General features: G+C 48.1%; 2 protein-coding genes across 2 annotated transcripts in view; both read right to left on the bottom strand.

Annotated features, from left to right (window-relative positions):
• Nucleotides 1-52: 52 nt before the first annotated feature.
• Nucleotides 53-2,478, bottom strand: gins3 (GINS complex subunit 3). The gene is made up of 3 exons (XM_076138773.1): nt 2,245-2,478; nt 1,688-1,921; nt 53-1,217 (listed from the first exon to the last, which is right to left on the bottom strand). Exons 1-3 carry the CDS (start codon nt 2,413-2,415, stop codon nt 987-989), a joined length of 636 nt encoding a protein of 211 aa, XP_075994888.1. The 5' UTR covers nt 2,416-2,478; the 3' UTR covers nt 53-986.
• Nucleotides 2,479-4,686: 2,208 nt separating this feature from the next.
• znrf1 (zinc and ring finger 1) overlaps nt 4,687-21,568 on the bottom strand; it is a 23,918-nt gene continuing 7,036 nt past the window's right edge. Inside the window, exons 2-5 of the mRNA XM_076169398.1 lie at nt 13,469-13,564; nt 9,391-9,496; nt 8,184-8,275; nt 4,687-7,961 (exon numbers count right to left, since the gene is read on the bottom strand). Coding sequence (XP_076025513.1) covers nt 8,218-8,275; nt 9,391-9,496; nt 13,469-13,564 — 260 coding nt within the window. The 3' untranslated portion in view covers nt 4,687-7,961; nt 8,184-8,217. The remainder of the gene's footprint in view (nt 7,962-8,183; nt 8,276-9,390; nt 9,497-13,468; nt 13,565-21,568) is intronic.

A 21,568-nucleotide genomic window follows, 5' to 3' on the forward strand; every position in this document is an offset into this window, starting at 1 on the left:
AGCATCTGGGGGGTCCTGGGCTCGTTACGAGTCTCTGCTCACCTGCGAACATTTTGCGAATTAGGGGCAGATCAGAAGAAATGAACCAAACTACAGAAAAGGTCAGTTACCGTGACGACGCCCTGAAGCCACTTGCTTAACGAGCACAACACGTAAACAGAGAGGGTGGGAAGTGAGCCGATGCTGGTCTCACAGCCCCGCCCCTCCCTGAGGAGGATGATCACATGATTGGATCAATCATGCCAACCGGAGGCAGCGTCAATACTTTCCTCACTGAACACACGCTACATGTATGACGCTCGATATCTGCATGTGGCCGCCTGTCCCAGATGGTCGATGATGCTCCAGTATTGAGTCGTTGTTTGCGGGGCAGCGTTCCATACGTGTCCCAGCTGAGCCTGAGTCAGGTCAGAGGTCACAGGGCCCAGTCACCAGGACCCCGACCCGCTGACACGTGTTGGAGCATGCAGGGGAGCGCCGGCTGTCCACTGGGTGGCGCTGGAGCATCGGGCCAGGGGAAGGGAGAGGAAAAGGGGGGGGTGGTTACTGTCCTTAGGCTTGAGAGCTCCACTAATGTTACCTTTATGTTCAAACTTAAAAGAGGCACACAATTGTAAACAATAACACAAAGCACAACTTAAAGAATCTGATTTGTCTTTGCCAGCAAAAGCAGAAGTTTAGATTGTGACATCGTCTTTAATTCTTTCATCATTATGTAGAAACACAGAAGTGTGGCAGTATAAAGTCCAGAGGAGAGGAGCAATGAAACCCAGAGAGACAGAAGGGATGATTGAGAACTTCTGAGCCCGGTAAATACAGAACCTGAGCTCAGCAGAGTCAGAGTGCCGGACGCTCGCCAGAGACAATCCAGAGCTCACAAGACAGAATCTGAGAGAGCTTCCATGTTTCTGGCTCAGTCATTGAAGCTGAGAGGAGGTCAGAGGCGTTTGCTGCTGCGCCCTGAAGGAATCGTTTGCTTGTATCCATCATGTCTGCGGGTCCGCCATCTTCCTCTTGCGGTAGTTGAGCACCAGGCTGGAGGCGGTGAGGTGCGAGGCGCGGCCCTTCTCCCAGCTCTGGAAGCCGTTCAGGCCGCTCTGCCCCGACCGGAACAGCGCCTTCTCCAAACAGTCCAGACGCTCTACCAGCGCCGACGTGTCCTCGTTGTAGGCATTCTGGGAAGAGTCCATGTTCCGCCTGAATCGCCCCATGAACGTCTGCAGACCAACAACAGGAAGTATCAGGAAGTATTCGTGTGGTTAACAAACTTCTGAAGAGGCTGGATTCTATTTCTGTTACAAGGATCTGCTTATTGTTCTAGAAGCCCTCAGCCCTGAGTCCAACAGGGCCGCTCTCCAGGATCCCAACATTCCATCGGGACCAGGAGGTTAAAAACAAACCGTTATCAAGCATCGAGTCGATAAGAGAAGGAAATCAAACCGCCTGCTTCGGCTCTTTGGCTCTGATCCATCATCAGACACACAAAGACAAATCTGCCTGGCAACAGCGGCACCAGGCAGCCAGCACGCGGCGGCCCTGTTCTCTGATATGACTGCTCCCCCTGCTGGTGAGACCCTAAACTACACCTTTCTAAGACTATGAGCTCAGTGGAACACATCTTTAGAGTTATAACCCTGAAGAAATCCGTCTCTTACACAAACACAACTCAACAATAAACACTCTTTACATGCAGCAGTGTGTGTGCGATGTCGGGGTTCTCCGGGCTCTCAAAGTGAAGCATCTGGGAGCCCAGGCCGTAGTAGTAGGGCCCCATCTTGTGCAGGTCCACCACATTGGCGTCGGCGTTGAACACGGTCCTCCAGCCTTCCCTGTACACCTTAGGGAGCTCCACTGACAGCACCTTCCTCTTCCTCTCATACAGACCCTTGGCCAGCCACAGAGGAAGCTCCATCTTTGTACCCTGAGGAGAGAAGACACACAACCTGACTCACTGAACTGCACAAAGTCCTACAGACACTCATAGACACATGTTTAGATTTACAGCCTGAACTCTTAGCTGCATACACACACACTTACATACACATAACCTACAAGACATCAAAGCTGAAGTCTTCCTCTTTGGGAGTCTGCAGCCTTGTTGTTGTTGTTGTTGTCGTTCTCACACACACACACACACACACACACACACACACACACACACACACACACACACACACACACACACACACACACACACACACACACACACACACACACACACACACAAGCAAACTCTTGTCTTACCTCCGGAATGTCCTGTGTGTCACTTGACTTCTCCAGGAAGCCGAGCCGGGGGAAGGCGCACTCTGTCCGGCTGGGAAGTCTCTCCTGAGAGAGCAAGATGTCGTCGAGGGAGAGGAAATTCTCTTCCATCCCCACACCCGGCGGGACGGGAAGGTAAGACGGCGTCTCCATCCCGGTGTGTGAGGCGCAGAGACGCTGATCAGAGCGGAGGTCTAAACTCAAACCGCTTCCTGCTTGTTGTTTTGGCGCCAAGACTTGTGGACCAATCAGAGCGCTGCCTTGACGTCCAGACCAGAGCAATCGATTCAAAAGGACTCGAACTCTAATCAAAACACAGCTTTTGAATCTTTTATTTTTTAAAGATTTGTACTTAATGTAAATCAATGGAAACGTTAATATGAATTAATGTCAATGTAAATACGAGTGAAGCGGACTGAAGTAAAGCAGTAAATCAGTTGCGATTTAAAATGCCACCACTAGGGGGCAGAGTATTACCATAAAAAACGCCTATGCGCAGAATAAACAGTCAAATAATAATAATAATAATAATAATAATAATAATAATAATAATAATAACTCTGTGTATATGTATGTGTATGAAATATTCTCCTTGGCTAGTTATATATTTTGGGAAAACATGCAAAGATCCTGCAGACAAAGCTGTTTTTTGTTACACTTTTCAATTTTTTTTTGTTTATGGGAAAGACGTGAAACATATCCACAAAGAAAGAAAGAGAGAAAGAAAGAAAACACTCCAGTGCAGGACAGGACAGTCCTCTCTCTTGTAGATGAGATGGTCATACATGTCATTATCATTACTCATCAAAGTCATCAGAAATGTTGGTCAGGAGGTCACTCACATCCTCACAAGGTCCTGAACTAAACAGATTCAAATGAAGTGAACCCACAGCACAGATGAAGTATACTCTCAGCTGCAGACCAGACTGAGGCGGCGTAATTTCAGATCATCCCCCCTTTCATTAGGCCGTGATACACAGGGGACATTGTGTGTCACACAGAAAGGCAGTGAGGTTTCGCAGCTCGCTTTATCATTTAGCTCCTTATGACGCACTGTTACACACCCTGATGTCGCCCCGGCTGCCCCCCCCCCCTCCCCCCATCCCATTGTGGCATGGCAGTAATAAAAGGCGCGTGTGCCCGCAGCACTCACAGGCTTGTAACACTTCATTTGTAGTCTTGCTCATGAGGCATCAAAACCACACTCGTGTTCTCTGAGAGGGGAGGAGCCTCAGACCGGGAACACAGAGGTCCGCGTTCCACCCTAAGTTTCACTGATCCGATTGTTTCTGGCCTCCATGAGACACAGATGTGTTTTGTTACGATCAGCGTGAACAAATCAGATCTTTCACATCACATCTGTTCCACTTGCATATGTGGCCCCAGATCAGATCCGTGTCTAATCTTTGGATCTGGGACTGCTGCAGGAACAGTTGGAATGGAATTGATGTGTTTTTATCTCCCCTTATATCACTGTCAGCATTATGCAGCGTCAGCATGTTCTCTACAATGATCGCTATAAAGACTAAAGAAACAGTCAATCAAGTTCCAGGGTCATAGTTGGGTAGTTACTGTCCTTACCCTCCCTGTGAGCCTGAGAGCCGGTGGCCCCGGTGAAGGAGCTCTGCAGAGCCATCAAGAGAGCATCCAGCTCCTCTTCCCCAAAGATAGAGCTTGGCAGAGAGGCAGAGCAGTAAAAAGAGCTGCAGGTCTGCTCTCCTCTGGATCAGGAGAACTTCTCCAGTAAAGGTCAAAGGTCACATGGACACAAACACTGACATGAAAGAACTAAACACCTAAAAGAAACTTCCTGTAACACATCTTCACTTTAGTTTCTGACGGACTGAACCATCTTCACTGAGAATGTTCAACATTTATGACTGTAGGTCTGCTGATACAACTAGGTATTATATGAGATGCTGACAGACTGAACAGGGTGAGGGTTTAAGTGGTCGACCTGTTATGGCTGTGATGTGTTTACAGTCCACAGAGGAGCAGTCATAAAGCCTCATTAAGCTCTGCAGGTAAAGTTTAACCAGAAACACGTCACCATGAGGGTCTGTGATGGCGTGACAGTGAGAGCACAGGTCGCCTGTAATCATTAACTCAGAGGTGATCAGAGCAGATGCTGGCTCCCTGCTTGCTCCAGAGCACAATGGCAGTTCTTAGGGGCCGACTCCCTCATGTAAATTGTAAGGTCAAGAGGTCAGATTAGATTAGATTAGAAATCAAATGTCCACAGAAATACAGGTTTAGTTGTTATGGTGATTTAACAGAAAAATGTTCGGCTTTGGTGAAGGTTTTTGCTGAATAAACACACTGAGCTTCATTCATGGCAGGAAAATGCAATATAAACATTAATATATTTAAAATAACAACAATAATCATTAGATGTATTGAACATATTGACGGTCTGATGGAACAAACGAGCACACGGAGGCGTCGCTCAGTCATCTAGCACAATTTATTCCAACATTTGATTACAGTAGCTTTGTTCTCAACACAGTTTATTTGTTTGTATGTTGCTTTTGTCATTGTCATACACCGGCTCTTCCATATACATAAGAGGCATTCTGAAGAGTGAGTAACATCTCACATGATTGCAGTATTAAACAAATATTGTTAAATATGAATGAAGGAATAAATAAGCCCCGCCCAGTGGATCCACAGTGGGACTGACGCGTCCTGTTAGGGTCTCCAGCCGGCGCCACACACACACCGACTCCAGCAGAAACACAACGTGGGGAACCAACAGTAGCATAGACCAAGAGGCGCCTTTGGAAACCACACACACACACACGCACGCACACACACACACACGGCTCTTACGGGGAAATGACTAATCAGCATTAGTCACGTTTACATGTAGACTGTACTCAGTTTGTCCGGCGAGTCGTGTGGCTACTGTACGTTTACACGCACGCGTTTGTCCGTCTGAGACACGAAAGCCAACCGAGACGTTTTCAGTGACCCGAGTTCATCGAGTCGTCCGCTTGAATTCGGGTTTGCGCGCCAGAACATAAACGCTCCATTCAACTTAAAAAACTCAGTGGTCAAATAAAAAAAACAACCCAAAATATAACAACCAACTAAAAACTTCTGTTCTCAAGTTTACAACAAGTTGAAAACAGCAAAAAGTTCTGATGGAACTGCAGCTCGCCCGCTCCAAAGTGCTGCGTCTCTCACTTTAGCTGGTAAGTAACTGCTAGCTACCTCACAAGCTAGCTAATAGTACATATGGTGTTGTCAGAATGTGGCGCAAAATATGACAAGTAACGGAGCGAATAATTACAAGTCCATGCCTCCGTTTAACGTCCAAATAATATCACTCTGGGCCTCCCATTTGAGCAGAGCCTAGCTTAGTCTGATTAAGGCTCAGTCAGACCACAGCATGCGTTTATATGATCGTATGTTGGTTGGACTGATCAGTGTTGTGGATTAGCAAGCAACAAGTAGTGATGCTACTAACTTAACTACTTTTTACAGTAGCACAGCTTCTCTGGTTACTTAGTATGTTTTTAGCAGTGTAGCTTTACACTGCTACCTGCCAGGTGAGGAGGAGTCAGTGACGAGCATGATGACTGCTGCCCAGCTTTATTCATAATACACACACACACACTCGCACACACCTCTGAACTCTACCGGCACAGCTTCTCCTTTGAACATATCCCAGCATGCATCGCTCTTCCTCTTAGCTACTTTGTCGGAGGAGTAGTGTAGCTAATTACTTTATTAAGAGAGTAGCTTGGCTGCAGCTGAAGTAGCTTGTAAAGCTATTATAGCTGATGTCAGACCAATCACGTGATGTTTCTACTGAATTGAAATGTTTCTTAACCTAATCAGAGTTGGAGCGCGTGTGTAAACGTACAGAGGGCGTCGTTGGAAAGTCGTCCGGATGTGAGCGGGAAAAGAAGGCGGAGTTTTGTCACCTCGCTTCTGTGTCGATGTAAACATCAGCAACGTAAAGGGAGGACTGCCAGTCGCACCAACAGGGACATCTAGACTGTAAACATTTCAATACACAGACTAACACACAGCAGGTCAGCCCTCTGCACTGACCTCACACACACACACACACATACGCTAACTGTACATACACATACCAAGTGAAGCCAAACATTGTCGCATCCCAAACACGTTACACAGTCGGGGCGTAAACTACATCGGCGGCCCCTCTCTTCTTCTCACGCCGTCACAACTGAGCGTGCCCAGAGCGTCCCTGCTTGGCCCCTCTCCCTCCCCCACCAACAGTCCATCCTGTGCTCAACAAACACGGCTCATTCTTTTCAGTCTTTACCAGATTTTAGGTTTGCCGCAGTTTGCAGTAAGGAGGAGATCTAGTGGTGAGGTCATCTAGTGGCTAGAAGCTTCTGATGATACAAAGAGGGAAGTAAACATCATCGTGCTTACTGCAGAGGAAGAAGATGATCTTTAATATTCATAATCAAGAACAGAAAATTCCCATATTGTGTTTTAATCCCGAATCAGAAGACGGTAACCACGTTGATTGAACCTTAATTGATGATCCTAGACTCTTTACTAACGCTGAAGCAGTGTTTGGGCAAACCGACTGACCTGTTTCCAAAAAACTGAAATCAATGAGCCTTGTTGTCTTTCCTCCATTCCTGTGCCGCGTCCAAAAAGCACTGAGGGGACCAGAGTGAGGAGTTGGGGTCAAGAGGTCAAATGCAGGCGGCGGCTCGTCTCGTCTCATCTCGATCTGAGCGTCTGCGCAGAGGAGAATGAGGAGGCGTCGCTTCTCATGAGAGAACAGAACTGAGACAGAAACTACCACCAAGACAGAACGCCCGGCCCGAAGACTCCACAGCCACGCTCGCACAATTTTACTCAAGGTTGTGATTTTCCAGAGAATTATGTCTGAATTAGGGGGATTCTTCAGGTAAGCTGGAGCATTTTGGGCCTCATTAGACAGGTCTGGAGGTCTCCACAACATTCTCTCAGCTACTACCACTGACCCAGAAGGGACTGTTTCCCATATTGTAGAGGCTTGTACACGTGTCCACTGATCCATACAGGTCCACTCTACAGACTAGGCCTCTAATGTGGACCTGGTAAGTTAACGCCAAGTATCTCTAATATGCTCCAACTGTAATTTCACGAAAAATCCTTCCATTTTGTAAAATGTCGGAGTCCTGCTGTGAGACCAGAGACCTGCTGCTTCATGTACAAGACAGTCCAGTCTGAACCGAGCCTGAAGCTCAGCAGCTTCATCCTCTCTTCATCTTGGCTCGCCTGCCGCTTGTTCCTCTCCTCCTCCTCATTGTGAGGCCACCGGGGGGGTGGGGGAGGGGGGAGGGGGCTGGACACAAGTCGCTGACGGGTCTCAGTCCAGATAGACGAGAGGAGGCCGGCGGCTTGAGGCTGGCCGGGACCTGAACGCATCAGGGAGGCTGCGACAGAGAGGGGAGGGAGGCTTCAGACCAGCCAAGCCCTTTTGCGGTCTCTGTGAGGCCCGAAAGGGTACGGGGTGGGGCGGGGTAGGGTATGCAGACGGATGGAGGGGCCCTTTAACGTAGGATGGAGCTGTGTTGGTTGGACAGTCAGGTTTTTGGTTCAATTCACGAGGAATAATTCTTAATCTGTGTTAGGATGATAAATACGAAGGAATTCTCTTTGATTGTTTCTTCAGATTTGGTTGAGTCTGTGTCCACATGTCCATGACAGGACCACGAGGTGTCCTAAAGAGAGAGAGAGGGAGGGAGAGGGAGGTAGGGGGGAGAGAGAGAGAGGGAGAGAGAGAGAGTTTAAAGGTGTTTTCAAATCATTATTGGTCATTATTATCTTCTGAATATGAATGTAGCCATCACTGATAAGCCTCCATCAATCTGAATGCCAGGATGTTGGTATCAATAAACATACTGATTATTAACACACACACACACACACACACACTCCTCTACCTTGAGCAGGATTCATGGTGAGCGTGGTGGTCTGTCAGTCAGAGGGGTGCTCAGGACAGGAGCGATTGATCTCAAACCACGAGTCTATACAGCTGCAGGCACACACACACACACGCACACACACACACACACACATACACAAGAGATACCATCAGATACCACTTCATTTCACAGTTCAAAGTTACGAGGCTCTAAACGTCCCACCTACTGTACAGGAGTGTGGAAATGGCATGGTGTGTGTGTGCGTTTGTGTGTGTGTGTGCGTGTGTGTGCTGATGTTGGTTGTCTATGTGGCGTGTCAGCTCTGAGTGTTTTGAGAAGCCATTAAAGGGGGATTCCGGCTCCTTCCGGCTCCCTGACCGCTGTGTGGGAGCTCTCCGCGGCCTTTAGCCTAAGCTAATCCCTGTTGGCGCAGCTGAGCCTTAGAATAGAATGACAACTTGTTTGTGTGATTTATTTATAACAACCATGACCACAACTATGTTTACAATGTCCTGTTCTGTGGCACAAAGGCCCCGCTGGCTCCTGCTAACAGGGGACCACCACTCTGAGCGCAGTGCCAAACCTTTGAATCGCAGACTAAATCTGAGAGGCGTGGGCGGCGATTGAGACGACTGGAAGCAGGCAACGTTTCCCAGGCAGGGACAGTGGGAAAAGGCTCCGTGACCCTGGGGTCAGATGTGCAGGAGGAGCTCCTCCCCCTGAAGCTTCCTGCTTTCCTGGCAATGGCAGGCGGTGGGCGGAAAGACAGGATGATGGGAAAATCACTGTTTACCTTCAGGTTTCAATGTTTTTATTAATTACAATTACTGGAAAAGCTATGGACCTTGATGGACAGGTACGACACCGACCACTTCCTCTGGATCCCTCGAGTCTGTCCACAACTCTACAGGCCCCGCCCCTTTTACACCTAACTAGATTTTGTGTATTTATTTATTTTTTGACAGTCATTTAGGAGCGTCCGTAGAGAATCAAAGGACGGTGTGTGTTCACGGCCTGATGAATAAGCAGGTTTGCAGCTTCACCGTGCAGCCTGATGTGAACGGCCTCCAGACCAAAGGCTCCAGTGCCGTCCGTCTTATGGGATATTTTTTATGAGAGCGCAGAAAGCAGATTTAATTATAAGAAGTGCAGAATTATATAATGGGCAGTGATTCATATCCTCTGTGTGCGTGTGCGTGTGCGTGTGCGTGTGTGCGTGTGTCACCTTTTGTGGTAGATGCAGAGGCACGGCAGTCTGGCTATGGTGTCCCCTTGCTGCAGTTCCTCTAGACAGATCACACACTCACCGGCATCCCTCGCCAACACATCGTCTAAGGTGAGAGGGCCCACGCACGCACACACACACACACACACACACACACACACAGAGGGAGAGAAAGAGAAAACCCATCAGTGTGCAGAAATAGCGAGGATTGCAGAGAGTTCTACAGTAAATCAGGCACAGCTTGGATGTGGATCAGTTCTGCTGGTACTGATGGAAACACACATGGAGGAAAGTAGAGATGATTTCCTGCCGGTACCTGAGCAGATACACACTTCTACTAACACACAACCACACAATTTGTTGTTACGGAACCCTCCCAGTCTCTCAGCACTGTGACCCTACAGGTGCAGAGCGGTTTCTTTTATTTCTCCTCTCCTGTGCAGACTGGAGCTGCCTTCTTCTTCTGCAGCTCTACTCACATCCCGCAGTGTGTGTGTCCTCACCTTCTTAAAGCTCCACCCGCTGGCAAAAGGGTGCTACTGCAATTGAATTCATAAGCAGGAGGGGGGCCAGGTTTTACAAATGGATTCCTTATATGTGTGGGTGAAGAATCACGACCGAGAGCAAGAGTCTGAGCTTTAACACGGACAGACAGACAGACAGACAGACAGACAGACAGACAGACAGATAGACAGACAGATAGATAGAAAGATACTGTAGATGGATAGATAGAAAGAAAGAGAGAATATGGGGCAGACAAGGAGACGAGGTAGACGGTGTGAGACGGAATATGAGACAATAGAAATATGCTCAGACTGCAAATCAGCTTAGTTCCTCCACAAACTCCCATAAGCCCTCTCTCCTCCTCCTCCTCCCCCTCTGTCCCCTCCTGACCCCCCTCCTCTCTTCCATTGTTCGCCGTGCCACATCATTTCATCCCTCCATCCATCCTTCGTCCTCAGCCGCCCTCCTCGCCTGACAGATTGCTCCACATTCATTCCGCTCCGTACACTTACACGTACACCCAACCCATAACAATACAGCGGCAGCCTCTTCCTCTGCCTCATCCTCCTCTTCCTCTTAGCAGATGGAGCCAAACAGGAAACACGAGTCACAGTTTGCCACATGCAAACTGACAATAACGGACCGGATGAAACGCTTGACTACGTAACCATAACAACAGCCACAGAATTCCTGAATAAAAACATCAAGATGTCACCGCTGCACACATAAAGAAACTAGAGTGTGTGTGCTCCTCCACTCAGTGTGTGTGCAGCTGTAGTCTGCATGGTTGCTATAGAGTTTGGGGTGGTTGTTATACTGTTCCAGGCAGTTGCTAGGTCTGTTACAATGGCGTTCTGTGTGGTTGCTTAAGTGATCCAGACAGTTGCTACGGTCGTCTGGGTGGTTCCTAGGGCAATTGAGCAGATGTTGCACAAATAGATGGGCAAACTGTGCACACTGAGGATCGACGGCTCTCCCTCCTCACCTGTCCCTGTGCGCCTTTTGACTTTAGCTGCTTCTCTGCATACCAACACACATTTGGCATCCAGCAGCTGAGCCACAGCTCACACTTCTCTGCTTCCTCTCTGTGTCCTCAGCTGACCTGAGCCGCCAGAGCCAAACTGCACCAATCTCACCTTGCAATCTTTCATCTTCTCTCTGTGCCTTCCTCCCTCACACACACACACACACACAGTCCTGCTTTCGTTTTGGTCCTACGCCCCTCTGAGATGTGTGTGTGTGTGTGTGTGTGTGTGGCCCCCTCGCTCTCTATATTTAGTCCAGGCATTAAAATATCATCATGCAAAGTCAAAGCCCAGAAAGGATCCAGCGGTCAGCACACATGGACCCCACAAATCACCTGCTTTACACACACACACACACACACACACACACACACACACACACACACACACACACCACAGAAGAAGAGAAGAGTCACTAAAGACATTTCTGGACGGTGTGTTTATGATTCAGTGGGATAGAATTAACTCTTGCATAACAAATATAGTAGTAATATTAAAATAGTGAGTTTATTCTTGACATTTCTATGACCTCAAGCGCAGATTCTGACCTTTGAAAAGGTTATTTAGGTCTTTAAACCATTAGAGGAAACACACGCATGCAGCACGATCAGGTTTCTGTGTTAAATCACACAGAGAAGAGGTTTTAGAAAGTAGAAGACATTAAGAGAGTTGTTGAAACTGCCACAGACCATTGAAAGGTGTGTGTGTGTGAGTGTGTATCATTATGAAGGGTTAATGTGTGAACCATGAAAAACAGAGAGCTTGGTCCTTTAATAAACCTAATGTACACGTGTAAGAGTGAGGAGATGAGCAACTAATCCTCTTATTACATACTGGGGTGTGTGTGTGTGTGTGTGTGTGTGTGTGTGTGTGTGTGTGTGTGTGTGTGTGTGTGTGTGTGTGTGTAGTAGAGAGTATGTAGTCAGTATGCCCAGGTGATTGAAGGTGATTGACAATAGACCCATGAGCATGCTGGGAAATGAGATAAGGCTCAGCTCAGAGAGAGAGAGAGAGAGAGAGAGAGAGAGAAATGGGACAGAGCGCGAGAAGAAAAGAAATATGGAGAGGGAGAGAGACAGGAAGGGAGAGAGAGAGAGAGAGATGGAAGGTTGAAAAAGAGAGGAAGAGGGAGAGAGAAGCAGAAACAAAGCAAGAGGGAAAGAGAGAGAGAACAAGAGAAGGGGAGAGAGAGAGAGAGATAAGAGAGCAGGTGGCCACAACAAGAGACAGCAGAAGAAGAAGAGAGAGACAAAGGAAGGAGGGGCCAGAGATTGACAGACAGAGGTGAGAGAGGGACGGCGTGATGGAGAGAGACACAGAGAGAGATAGAGAGAGAGTGATTTGCTGGAAATAAAGAGTGACAGCACCGACAGAGCTGAGGAATTATGGGAGTCTTCCTCCTTTCACCCTCTCTGCTCTCCTCCCTTATCAGCCATCAGCCACCGACATCACTCCATACCCCATCTTCACCCTGACACACACACACACTCTCTCTCTCTCTCGCTGTCTCTCTCTCTAAGTTTAATTGATTTTAAGCAACACACAGGTTCGATAGATGCACAGATGGCATAGATATTATAAACTATAAATAGTGTAAAATACTATCATTATGAATTTATGTACATTATTTTTGGCTCTCAAACACTTTTTCGCCTACATTTTATTTATTCCCGTCACGACACATTCTTTAATTATGTGTGAGAATGGAGCTCATATTTATGTGTGGAGAAAATGAAGGATTGGGACTTTGAGTTCCTGAGCAGACGTTGAGTCCTGGCAGGAGCGACGCAGACACACAGCAGGGTCAGCACTTTGAAGTGATCATGTTTATTTGGCCGCCGTCCCATCCAATTCATTTACTAAATGATATTGAGTCAAATTAAAATGCCAGAAAGTGTTGACATGTCGTATCTAAAATGAGCAGCGGGAGAGGAAACGCAGACGGAGAAGGTGAGGCTGCGGCCGCGTCGTGTCTGCGATCGCAGAAGGCGACTTCCATACGGCCCTCAGATAACAACATCAAAATGAGATGATATCAACATTAGAAAATATAAAGCATTTAGTGAGATTATGAAATGCAAATGTTCACTCATGAATATTTATGAGATGAAGTCATCTATAGTCATTAGTGAGAGTATTCCACTGGACATTGGGAATTTGCTCCATATTTACCTCATCATTTCATCTCTCATCACACATTGATGATGAATATTTATGAGCTGATGTCATCTAACAATCAGGCTTAGATACAATAGAGAACATAAAGATCTGATCCCAGTGCAGGCAGCCCCCAGAGAACCAGGACACATGTTGATGAAAGATGTAAAGAAGGGCCCAAGCTTATGTTGTTGGGCCTTGGTGGAGGTATGAACTCTATCGTGAGTGTGGTATTCAAGATGTTCCTCATTTCCTCTCATTCATATTCAGCTGGTTTTGGAACCGTGTCCACACACTGACACACACACGGGCACAAACAAAGGGAAGCCCCACAAAGCCAAAGTTCCTCATGAAGCTTCACATGTTCTCGAGGGGACGGAGGAGTTTCTTACCGTTGTAGGAGAGGCGGGGCTTACTTAGACACATGATGAAGTGAACTTCCATTTCATTGGACGCCACAGACTTGGAGCAGACAGGACACTTGAATCCTGAGGAGAAATAATGACAGGAAAATTACAACACATTCACCAGAGCAGTACTTTGACCACAGAACCTGGAAGTCCCTTTATTCATCCAGCTTGTATTTTTTTCTTTCATTTATATTTCGTAAACACCAGAGTTAAAGTGTCTGGTTACTGTGTGTCACCACTAAGCTGCAGTAACGTGATGAAGAGCTCACGGATGAAGAACTCCACAGCAGAGAAGAGGCAGAGATCTAGAGAGCAACTCCCTTATTGAGTCGAATGTCGTAGAACGCGATGAATCGTTTCACAGCTCCGCTCACGTTCCCTTTACTCTCAGAACGCAAACTAAGCATTAAGACGCTGCTGCTGCTGCTGCTGCTCCTCACGCAGGAGGAGGTAAAGAGAAGCGGCAATAAAGAGCCGCAGTGATCTAAAGGTCGGCACAATGACAGAGATAAACACCGGCAATACAACGCTCCAGCTATAAAACGCAAGCAAAGCATCGCACGGAATGACAGGGAACCAGCCTGTGTGTGTGTGTGTGTGTGTGTGGAGTTAACCGTCCTCTGATGAAGCCATAGAGCTGCAATGAAGGTAAAATCATTTCGTACTTTAATGATTCTTTTTTATGACTTAAGAACTTTCCCCGGTCCCAGGCGTTGACCTCACCAAAGGTCACTTCCTGCTCCACAGTCACATGTGCTGTTTACAAACTGATGGAAAGGAACAAAAGTCAATCAAAACCTTAACGAGCTCACACCCGCTTGTTCATCTCTGATCCAGTCACCGTGGTTACCTCTGTCTGCCTCAGAGGCAGCACAGGAGCTTCAGTACCAATCTAACTTAATGTAATCACCTCCTTAAAGGGAAACTATGATACAGCAGAATGTATATATATATAATTATATATATAATTATATAATGTGGACGTCCAGCACTTCACTCTTTACACCTTCAACACTTAATGAAATAGGTTCAAAATCTGAGCACAGCAATTTTTAGATTATGCTCGTACACACACACACACACACACACGTATATTCACTATACGCAGCCCCCCCCCCCCCCCCACCCCCCATGGCAGCTGACCCACTTTTCCCCTGGCTGCTATTTTCAGAAGGTCCACAGGGACGAGGGGGAGAGAGGGAGAGAGAGAAACTGAGAGGGAGAAAGAGAAAAAGAGACAGACAGAGACAGAGAGACAGAGAAAGAGAGAGAGAGAGAGAGAGAGACAGAAAGAGAAAGAGAGAGAGAGAGAGCGAGAGGGAGAGAGAGAGAGAAAGAGAGAGAGAGAGAGAGATGGGTGTGTAGAAGAAAGGTGAGAGTTCAGGTATTCAGGAGAAATGAAGGCTTATGATACATTGTCCAGCTGGATTCAGCAGTGCAGGCAAGGTGTGTGTGTGTGTGTGTGTGTGTGTGTGTGTGTGTGTGTGTGTGTTTGCCTTCAACTCAGCCGTGCACCACAAATCCTTGAGGACATTTCATATTCGAGGAGCTCATAAGGTCACACGAGGACAAAAATAAATCATAGGGCCGGATCATTAATTTACTGTGTGGGAGTGTGTGTGTGTGTGTGCGTGCGTGTGTGACTGAGTGTGTCTTAAACACACAACGGCCTTGGAGTGTGTGTTTGATATATTAATGCTTTATTGTTCAAACTGTGCACACTGAGAGAAATCAGGCTGTTTTGTCTTTGTCTCTTTTCTGATTGGTCGCCTGCATCATCAGGCCGCCACGCCGACGCGCCGCACTGCCAGACTCTTGGGCGTGCCTAACCCTTCCAGCTACGCCTGGGGTTGATCGGGATGAAGACGGGAACTCGTCTGCCTTCCGTCTGAACGTGTTTGAGGTGGATATCTGCTGCTTCTGTCCGCTTCACATCAGGTGAATTTAAAGTCTGACGACTCCTGAGACAGAGACGTTACTTTGCACAGCCGGGATTATCCGTCGCCTTGGAGATAAGTCCCTTTAGGAGTAAATCTCTGCTGCACTGATTCTGAAACTGCGTCAGTTTGAAGTTGCAGAAACCTGGATGATTTATTTCTCCATTTATCTCCGACATCCGGCATCTTTAAATTGTTCTATTTTCATGCCTCGTCAGAGCCGAGTCATTTTCAGAATCATCTCAAACAGATGTGAGACCATTTTGGGACGACGACACCCAGACTGATGGATTCTGGGTCGGCATTCCTCGGCTTTTGTCTTTCTTTCCTCTTCTCCTCGTCCGTTTCCTGTCCTCTCTCAGACGATCCTTCCTCTCTCATGCGGGGTTGTGTGCAGGTATCCCAGCATGCATTAGGTAGATTGCATTGGATGTGGGAAGAATAACCCAGAAAACACACAAGCGAAACACACACACACACACACACACACACACACACACACACACACACACACACACACACACACAAACACACACCCACACACACCTTGCATGACTCTGCAGTAACGACAGTGAGAGGCTGAATAGATGGAGCTGTCACACTGTGGGCTGAAGTGTTATTAAACGGTCCCATGGAGACTGATCCCTGTCACCCTCTGCACAGACAACACACACACACACACACACACACACACACACACCTACACACTCGCATACACAAACTTTTAGAGTGAGGTCGCTCCACTCAATCTCAGGCCGACGTGTTTCATGGAGCCTCTGCAGGGCCAGACCGGATCGGACCGGACCGGACCCTGACCACAGCTCCCACAAGACCTGATGAAGACTTACAACAACAACGCTGAGTCCTGTTTGTCAGCACAGTGTGACGCCACACACACACACACACACACACACACACATACACACACACACACACACACACACAACTCAATTACCTTCAGTGCAATTACTGCATGCAGGGGATTAAAGCAACACGACAAGGATTTAATAGAAAGTAATGATTTTCAGGAAAATGACGTGGATCCAGGTCACTGATGCTGATTTGTTTGTAAGTTTGAGCATTCTGGATCCATGAACACGTGTTAGAGCATCTAAAAGCTCCTCTACGTGAAGCTAGAGGTTAGGTTAGACACTAATATGTTGACCTTTGACCCTGAACCCTTCTGTTTGTTGTCATGGATCGCTAAGAAACAACAACATGGATCAATAAGGGTCCATTAAAGACATCTACACAATGACACAACAACAACAAAGCCAACAGGATGAGCGACCCAGCCTGGAAGTTAATCACGAACCCACTGGTGTTCAAACAGGATTTAACGACTTTCAAACATTTAAAACTGCAGCTTTTGTGTTGAGATCAGAATCCTTCAAACGGCAGAATGAAGGCAAATGTAGCTTCACTGTAAACAATGTGAGTCTCATAATGTGTCCACGTAATGGGAGAGAGCCAGGACAGAACAATGTGAGTACTGAGAGAGAGAGAGGGGGAGAGAGAGAGAGAGAGGGAGTGAGGGGGGAGAGAGAGGGGGGGAGAGAGGGAGAGAAAGAGAGAGAGGGAGAGAGAGAGAGACAGGCAGCTCCCATCACATTCAGAGAGTAACAAGCTCCACCCCCTGGATACCAGGTAAGGTAAAGGTGAGGATCAGTCAGTCGGGCCTTTACAGAAACAGGTCGTGAAATTAGTTTTACGATTTTTGTCTCAGAATGACAAAGCCAGTGAACCGAAAGTCCTCCGTGTTCTTTACCCCACAGATCCATCGCCTCTACATACGTCTCGCCCCCCTGGAGGTCAGGAGACTTCATCCAGAAACACAACGACACCAAGAGAAACTCTGTACTCAAGTACCGACGGAACTAAACCGATTTGAATACTTGATCCAGAGCGAACGAGGACAAAGAGAGAGAGAGAGAGAGAGAGAGAGAGAGAGAGAGAGAGAGAGAGAGAGAGAGAGAGAGTGCAGTGCAGCAGACGGTGGGATTAGAACATGGATCATTCTGTCTCATAACCATGAACGATTCCCACAGGAGGACGGCCTGTAGATAATCAGAGGAGGCGGCCGGAGTACAAAGCGACGCCCGGAGGCAGAACGACCGCACCAACGACTCCCCCAGATCAAATCAATAGCTCCGTAAAATGCAGACTGTATTCAAACCTCACATCAAATCTGTGAAGGATGATAATTAGCCGGCAGATGAAGGCTGGCGAGCGTTATCTGAGGCTGATAAGAGGCGAGGAGGAGGAGGAGGAGTAAAACAGGGATCATTACAGAGATCATTCATCCCACCATCCAGGCAGAGGAGGGAGGGAGGAGGTGAGACGGGAGGTGAGACAGGAGGTGGAGGGGAGGTGAGGAGAGTTCAATATTAATGTGGTGATGTCGGCTCATTCATGAGGTCGCCGTGGTTTCAACTGACGCACCACAATGCAACCGCCACGGTGTTCCCTGCAGCAACCAATCACAGTGGAGATGTTAATGAGGTCGTGCATATTCAAGAGCCTGTTTGCATGGAAACAGAGAGAAATGGAGGCTGAGCAGAGAAAGAGACGAGGAAGAGAGGGCAATAACAGGCGAGGAGGGACATGAAGAGGAGGGACATGAAGAGGGACATGAAGAGGAGGGACACGATGACGGACATGAAGAGGAGGGACATGAAGAGGAGGGACAAGAGAGGGACATGAAGAGGAGGGACATGATGACGGACATGAAGAGGAAGGACATGAAGAGGAGGGACAAGAGAGGACAGAAAGACAGAAACACACTAACAAGGCACTTGCTATCTAAAGCTGAGGGGAGCCTGACTGTATGTGTAAAGGTGCACAAAGGCAAGTTGTTGAAATCCAGGTAACACACATACACACACACACACACACTCCTGACAAAACATCCAACAGAAAGTACCGGGTTCAGCTGGAGTGTTGTCCCTGTTATTCTGCTGTGTGTTGTGTTGTGTTGTTTTGATAACAGGCCGTTGTGTTTCCACTGTGAGGCTGCATCACATTCAGATCAAACAGTGGGAGGAGCTTCACAGTGTGGGAGGAGCTTGACACTGTGGGAGACGCACGGCGGTTAAGTGTATTAGTGTCTGCAGACGTTCACACACTTCTCCTCCTGTGCAAATGTGATCAAACTCTCCTCTGCGGCTCTCAGCCTCCGGGGCAGCAACACTGACATGTTGGAAACGGCACGCAACTCACTACAAGCCCAAGCAGGTCGTCCTTATCAGGACCAAGACACGAAAACAGACTGTGAATGTTGGGATACCGGTTCAGTAAAGCCAGACCTCCTATTGCAATAAGAACACTTTCACCTTTCCTTTCCTTCTTCCTCCATTTTGATTTTGCCAGCCTCATCTTTCGCTCTGAGAAGCGAACGAGGCTACAGGTGAAGCCATCACGCCATAGATCTGAGACTGTGTGTCAGAGATCAAGCAGTGTTTGTAGGGTACCAGTCTCTCTCTCTCACACACACACACACACACACGCACACACACACACGCACACACACACACACACACCCTCCAGCTCCGTAAGCCTCCAGGAGCCACAGCCAGACAGGAGGAAGTCTGACCGTCAGCAACCCGTCGCTGTCATGACCATAAACGGCAACCCTGGAAACGGTTGGCTTGATTACATCACAACTTACTCTGCTAACACAACTGCTCCCGCCAACAAACTCTCCTTACCTTACCGGAAAGACTAGCAGTTTCCATGGGAACAGAACAGAACAAGAGAAAGAGAAACATACAGGGGGGAGAGAGAGAGAGAGAGAGAGAGAGAGAGAGAGAGAGAGAGAGAGAGAGACAGAGAGAGAGAGAGAGAGAGAGACAGAGAGAGAGAGGGGGAGAGAGAGAGGGAGAGAGAGAGAGGGAGAGAGAGAGAGGAGAGAGAGAGAGGGGGGAGAGAGAGAGGGAGAGAGAGAGAGGGGGAGAGAGAGAGGGAGAGAGAGAGAGGGAGAGTTTACGGGAAAAGAGAGACGGATAAACGACAAACATGCCCTTTGTTTTGCTTTTGGTCGGGGGAAGGTACTGTGACCTTAGATGGAGGTGAGATGAGAGAGGAGACGTGGCAACAAACAGAAGGAGGTGAAGAGGGAGTGGGATGGAGAGAAGAATGTATAATTAGAGGGACAATAAGAAGGACAATCAGTACGTCCACATGTCCTCAATACTCTGAGGATTCGTCCTCCAGCGATTGAAGGCAGAAGTGCGAGGAACCAATCAGGCGCCGGCTCTCTGCTGACGCATCGACACAACAAAGACAACATCTGAACATTGGATAAAGAAACCAAATCATTTGTTCTGTATGGATGTGATGACGACGTTCAAGTTTAATTCACAAAACGCCTAAGAACCTAAACCAGCAAGAGAATAAAACAGAATGAGAGCTGAGTTATGAATTGTGAGTTAAATATTGGATTTCCTCTCATGAATCAGCTGATATAGTGTCAATATAACATGACCTCACTTCCTGTTTACCTGACCAGTGGACCGTCACGACACATGAGGTCGTGTTCGTACATCCTCACTTCCTGTTTGGCACCTCCATGCTCGTGTTAAAATGAGGTGAGACAAACTCTACACGCTTCATGGCAGTACAGCTGTGTGTGTGTGTGAAGTGTCCTTCCACACCCCCCCCCCCCCCTCCTTCCCTCGCCTGCTTCCTTTCCTACCTCACCTACCGTCACCACTCAGCATCTGGGGGTCACCAGGGGTTAATTTAGACTGTTTGGTAAGGGAGAGAACCCAGGCGGCATGTAAACGAGCGGCCTGATATAACAGCACGCCGCCACGAGGGACGCCTCACACAGCAGCGTTGCTATGACTTAGCACGCTGCTGCGGCTGAGGCACGACAGACGAACACGACGTGCTGCACGACAAGGAAAACACGTGAACTCATAACTAACCAGCTCAGACTGGGCGCAACATGGTCAAACCCCTTCTCTCGGTGGGGGGGGAGGGGCTGTCAAGATGCATTCTGGGAAAGCCAGGAAGCAACTTACTGAGGTAGACAAGAGGAGGGAGAAAGAACATTGCTCTTCATCACAGAATAACTCCTGGAATGCAGCGAGCAGCTTGGTGACAGGCGGCGAGCGTGAAGCTGTTTGGGTTCGTTTCCCTCTAATGTTGCCGCTGAAAGACAGGAAGTTTGTTTTTCTGCGACTCTGTGGTTCATCTTTGGAGAAACCTCCTCTGCTGTGACCTCATCCATGGTAACAGTTGCCGTGGCAGAGCTGCAATTGGCCCCGGGGCCCGACGCAATTACACCGCATACACGCAGAAGAGGGAACACAGAGACAAGAAGGAGGCCGAGGCCAGGGGGGCGGAGACAAGTCCAGACTAGGAGGAGCCACAGCAGCGTCCAGTCCAGCGGGGAAACACATCAGTCAGAATGGAAACAGAAGGTTCAACGCCATGAGCTGCTGTCAGTGTCTGTGCCTCAACCTCATGATCAAGAGTGTGTGTGTGTGTGTTTGACTTAAAAACAGCAGTGATGGGTAGCCACACGGTTGTCACAGCAACAGAAACCTCCCTAAACCTTTGCCTCGCCTTCGTTCTTCCATTCAACCCTCGCTCGCTCGTCCTCTTGCTCTGCCCTTACGTGCATGCAGAGTGTGTGTGTGCCTGTGTGTGTGTGTGTGTGTGTGAGGCTCAGGAAACAGAACTAAACGCCGCGCTGACCCACATTCTGCGTCCAGACAGTTGCAGCACAGATGTTTGCCGATCTGCACGTTCCTGCGGCACTCAGCCTGAACACGCAGCCAAAACACCGTCTGTGTGTCCCAGCATGCATCAGCCCCGTGTGTGTGTGTGTGTGTGTGAGGCCATCACGACCATCCAGGTGTGATGCATCATTGTTTCTCCTCCATTGAACCACATGCACTCTGTTATGGCCTCATTGTTTCATTTTCATTTCATTTCCAAACAAACTTCCTCCTCCATTTAGCCGTTTGTGTTTTTGTTTCTTCACTGATCCATAAATCATCACTCCGTTACACTTCTGCACAAAGGTGCTGTTTTGTTCAGTGCCCCCAAAATCCTAAATGTGATGATGATGCAAGCTCGGCCAAGCAGGGAGGAAGGACACACACACACACACACACACACACAAACACACACACAC

Source organism: Genypterus blacodes, unplaced genomic scaffold (genome assembly GCF_046128005.1).
Source record: "Genypterus blacodes isolate CSIRO-AG114 ecotype Tasmania unplaced genomic scaffold, CSIRO-AGI_Gbla_v1 ptg000015l_1, whole genome shotgun sequence".
NCBI lineage: Eukaryota > Metazoa > Chordata > Actinopteri > Ophidiiformes > Ophidiidae > Genypterus > Genypterus blacodes.

What these genes read in the sequence shown, in the direction of transcription:
- gins3 (XM_076138773.1), bottom strand. Translation starts at nt 2,415, where the DNA reads ATGGAGACGCCGTCTTACCTTCCCGTCCCGCCGGGTGTGGGGATGGAA. An exon ending in ACACACAGGACATTCCGGAG is followed by an intron (nt 1,922 to 2,244) that starts GTAAGACAAGAG and finishes TTCTCTCCTCAG; the next exon opens with GGTACAAAGATGGAGCTTCC. An exon ending in TCGCACACACACTGCTGCAT is followed by an intron (nt 1,218 to 1,687) that starts GTAAAGAGTGTT and finishes GTTGGTCTGCAG; the next exon opens with ACGTTCATGGGGCGATTCAG.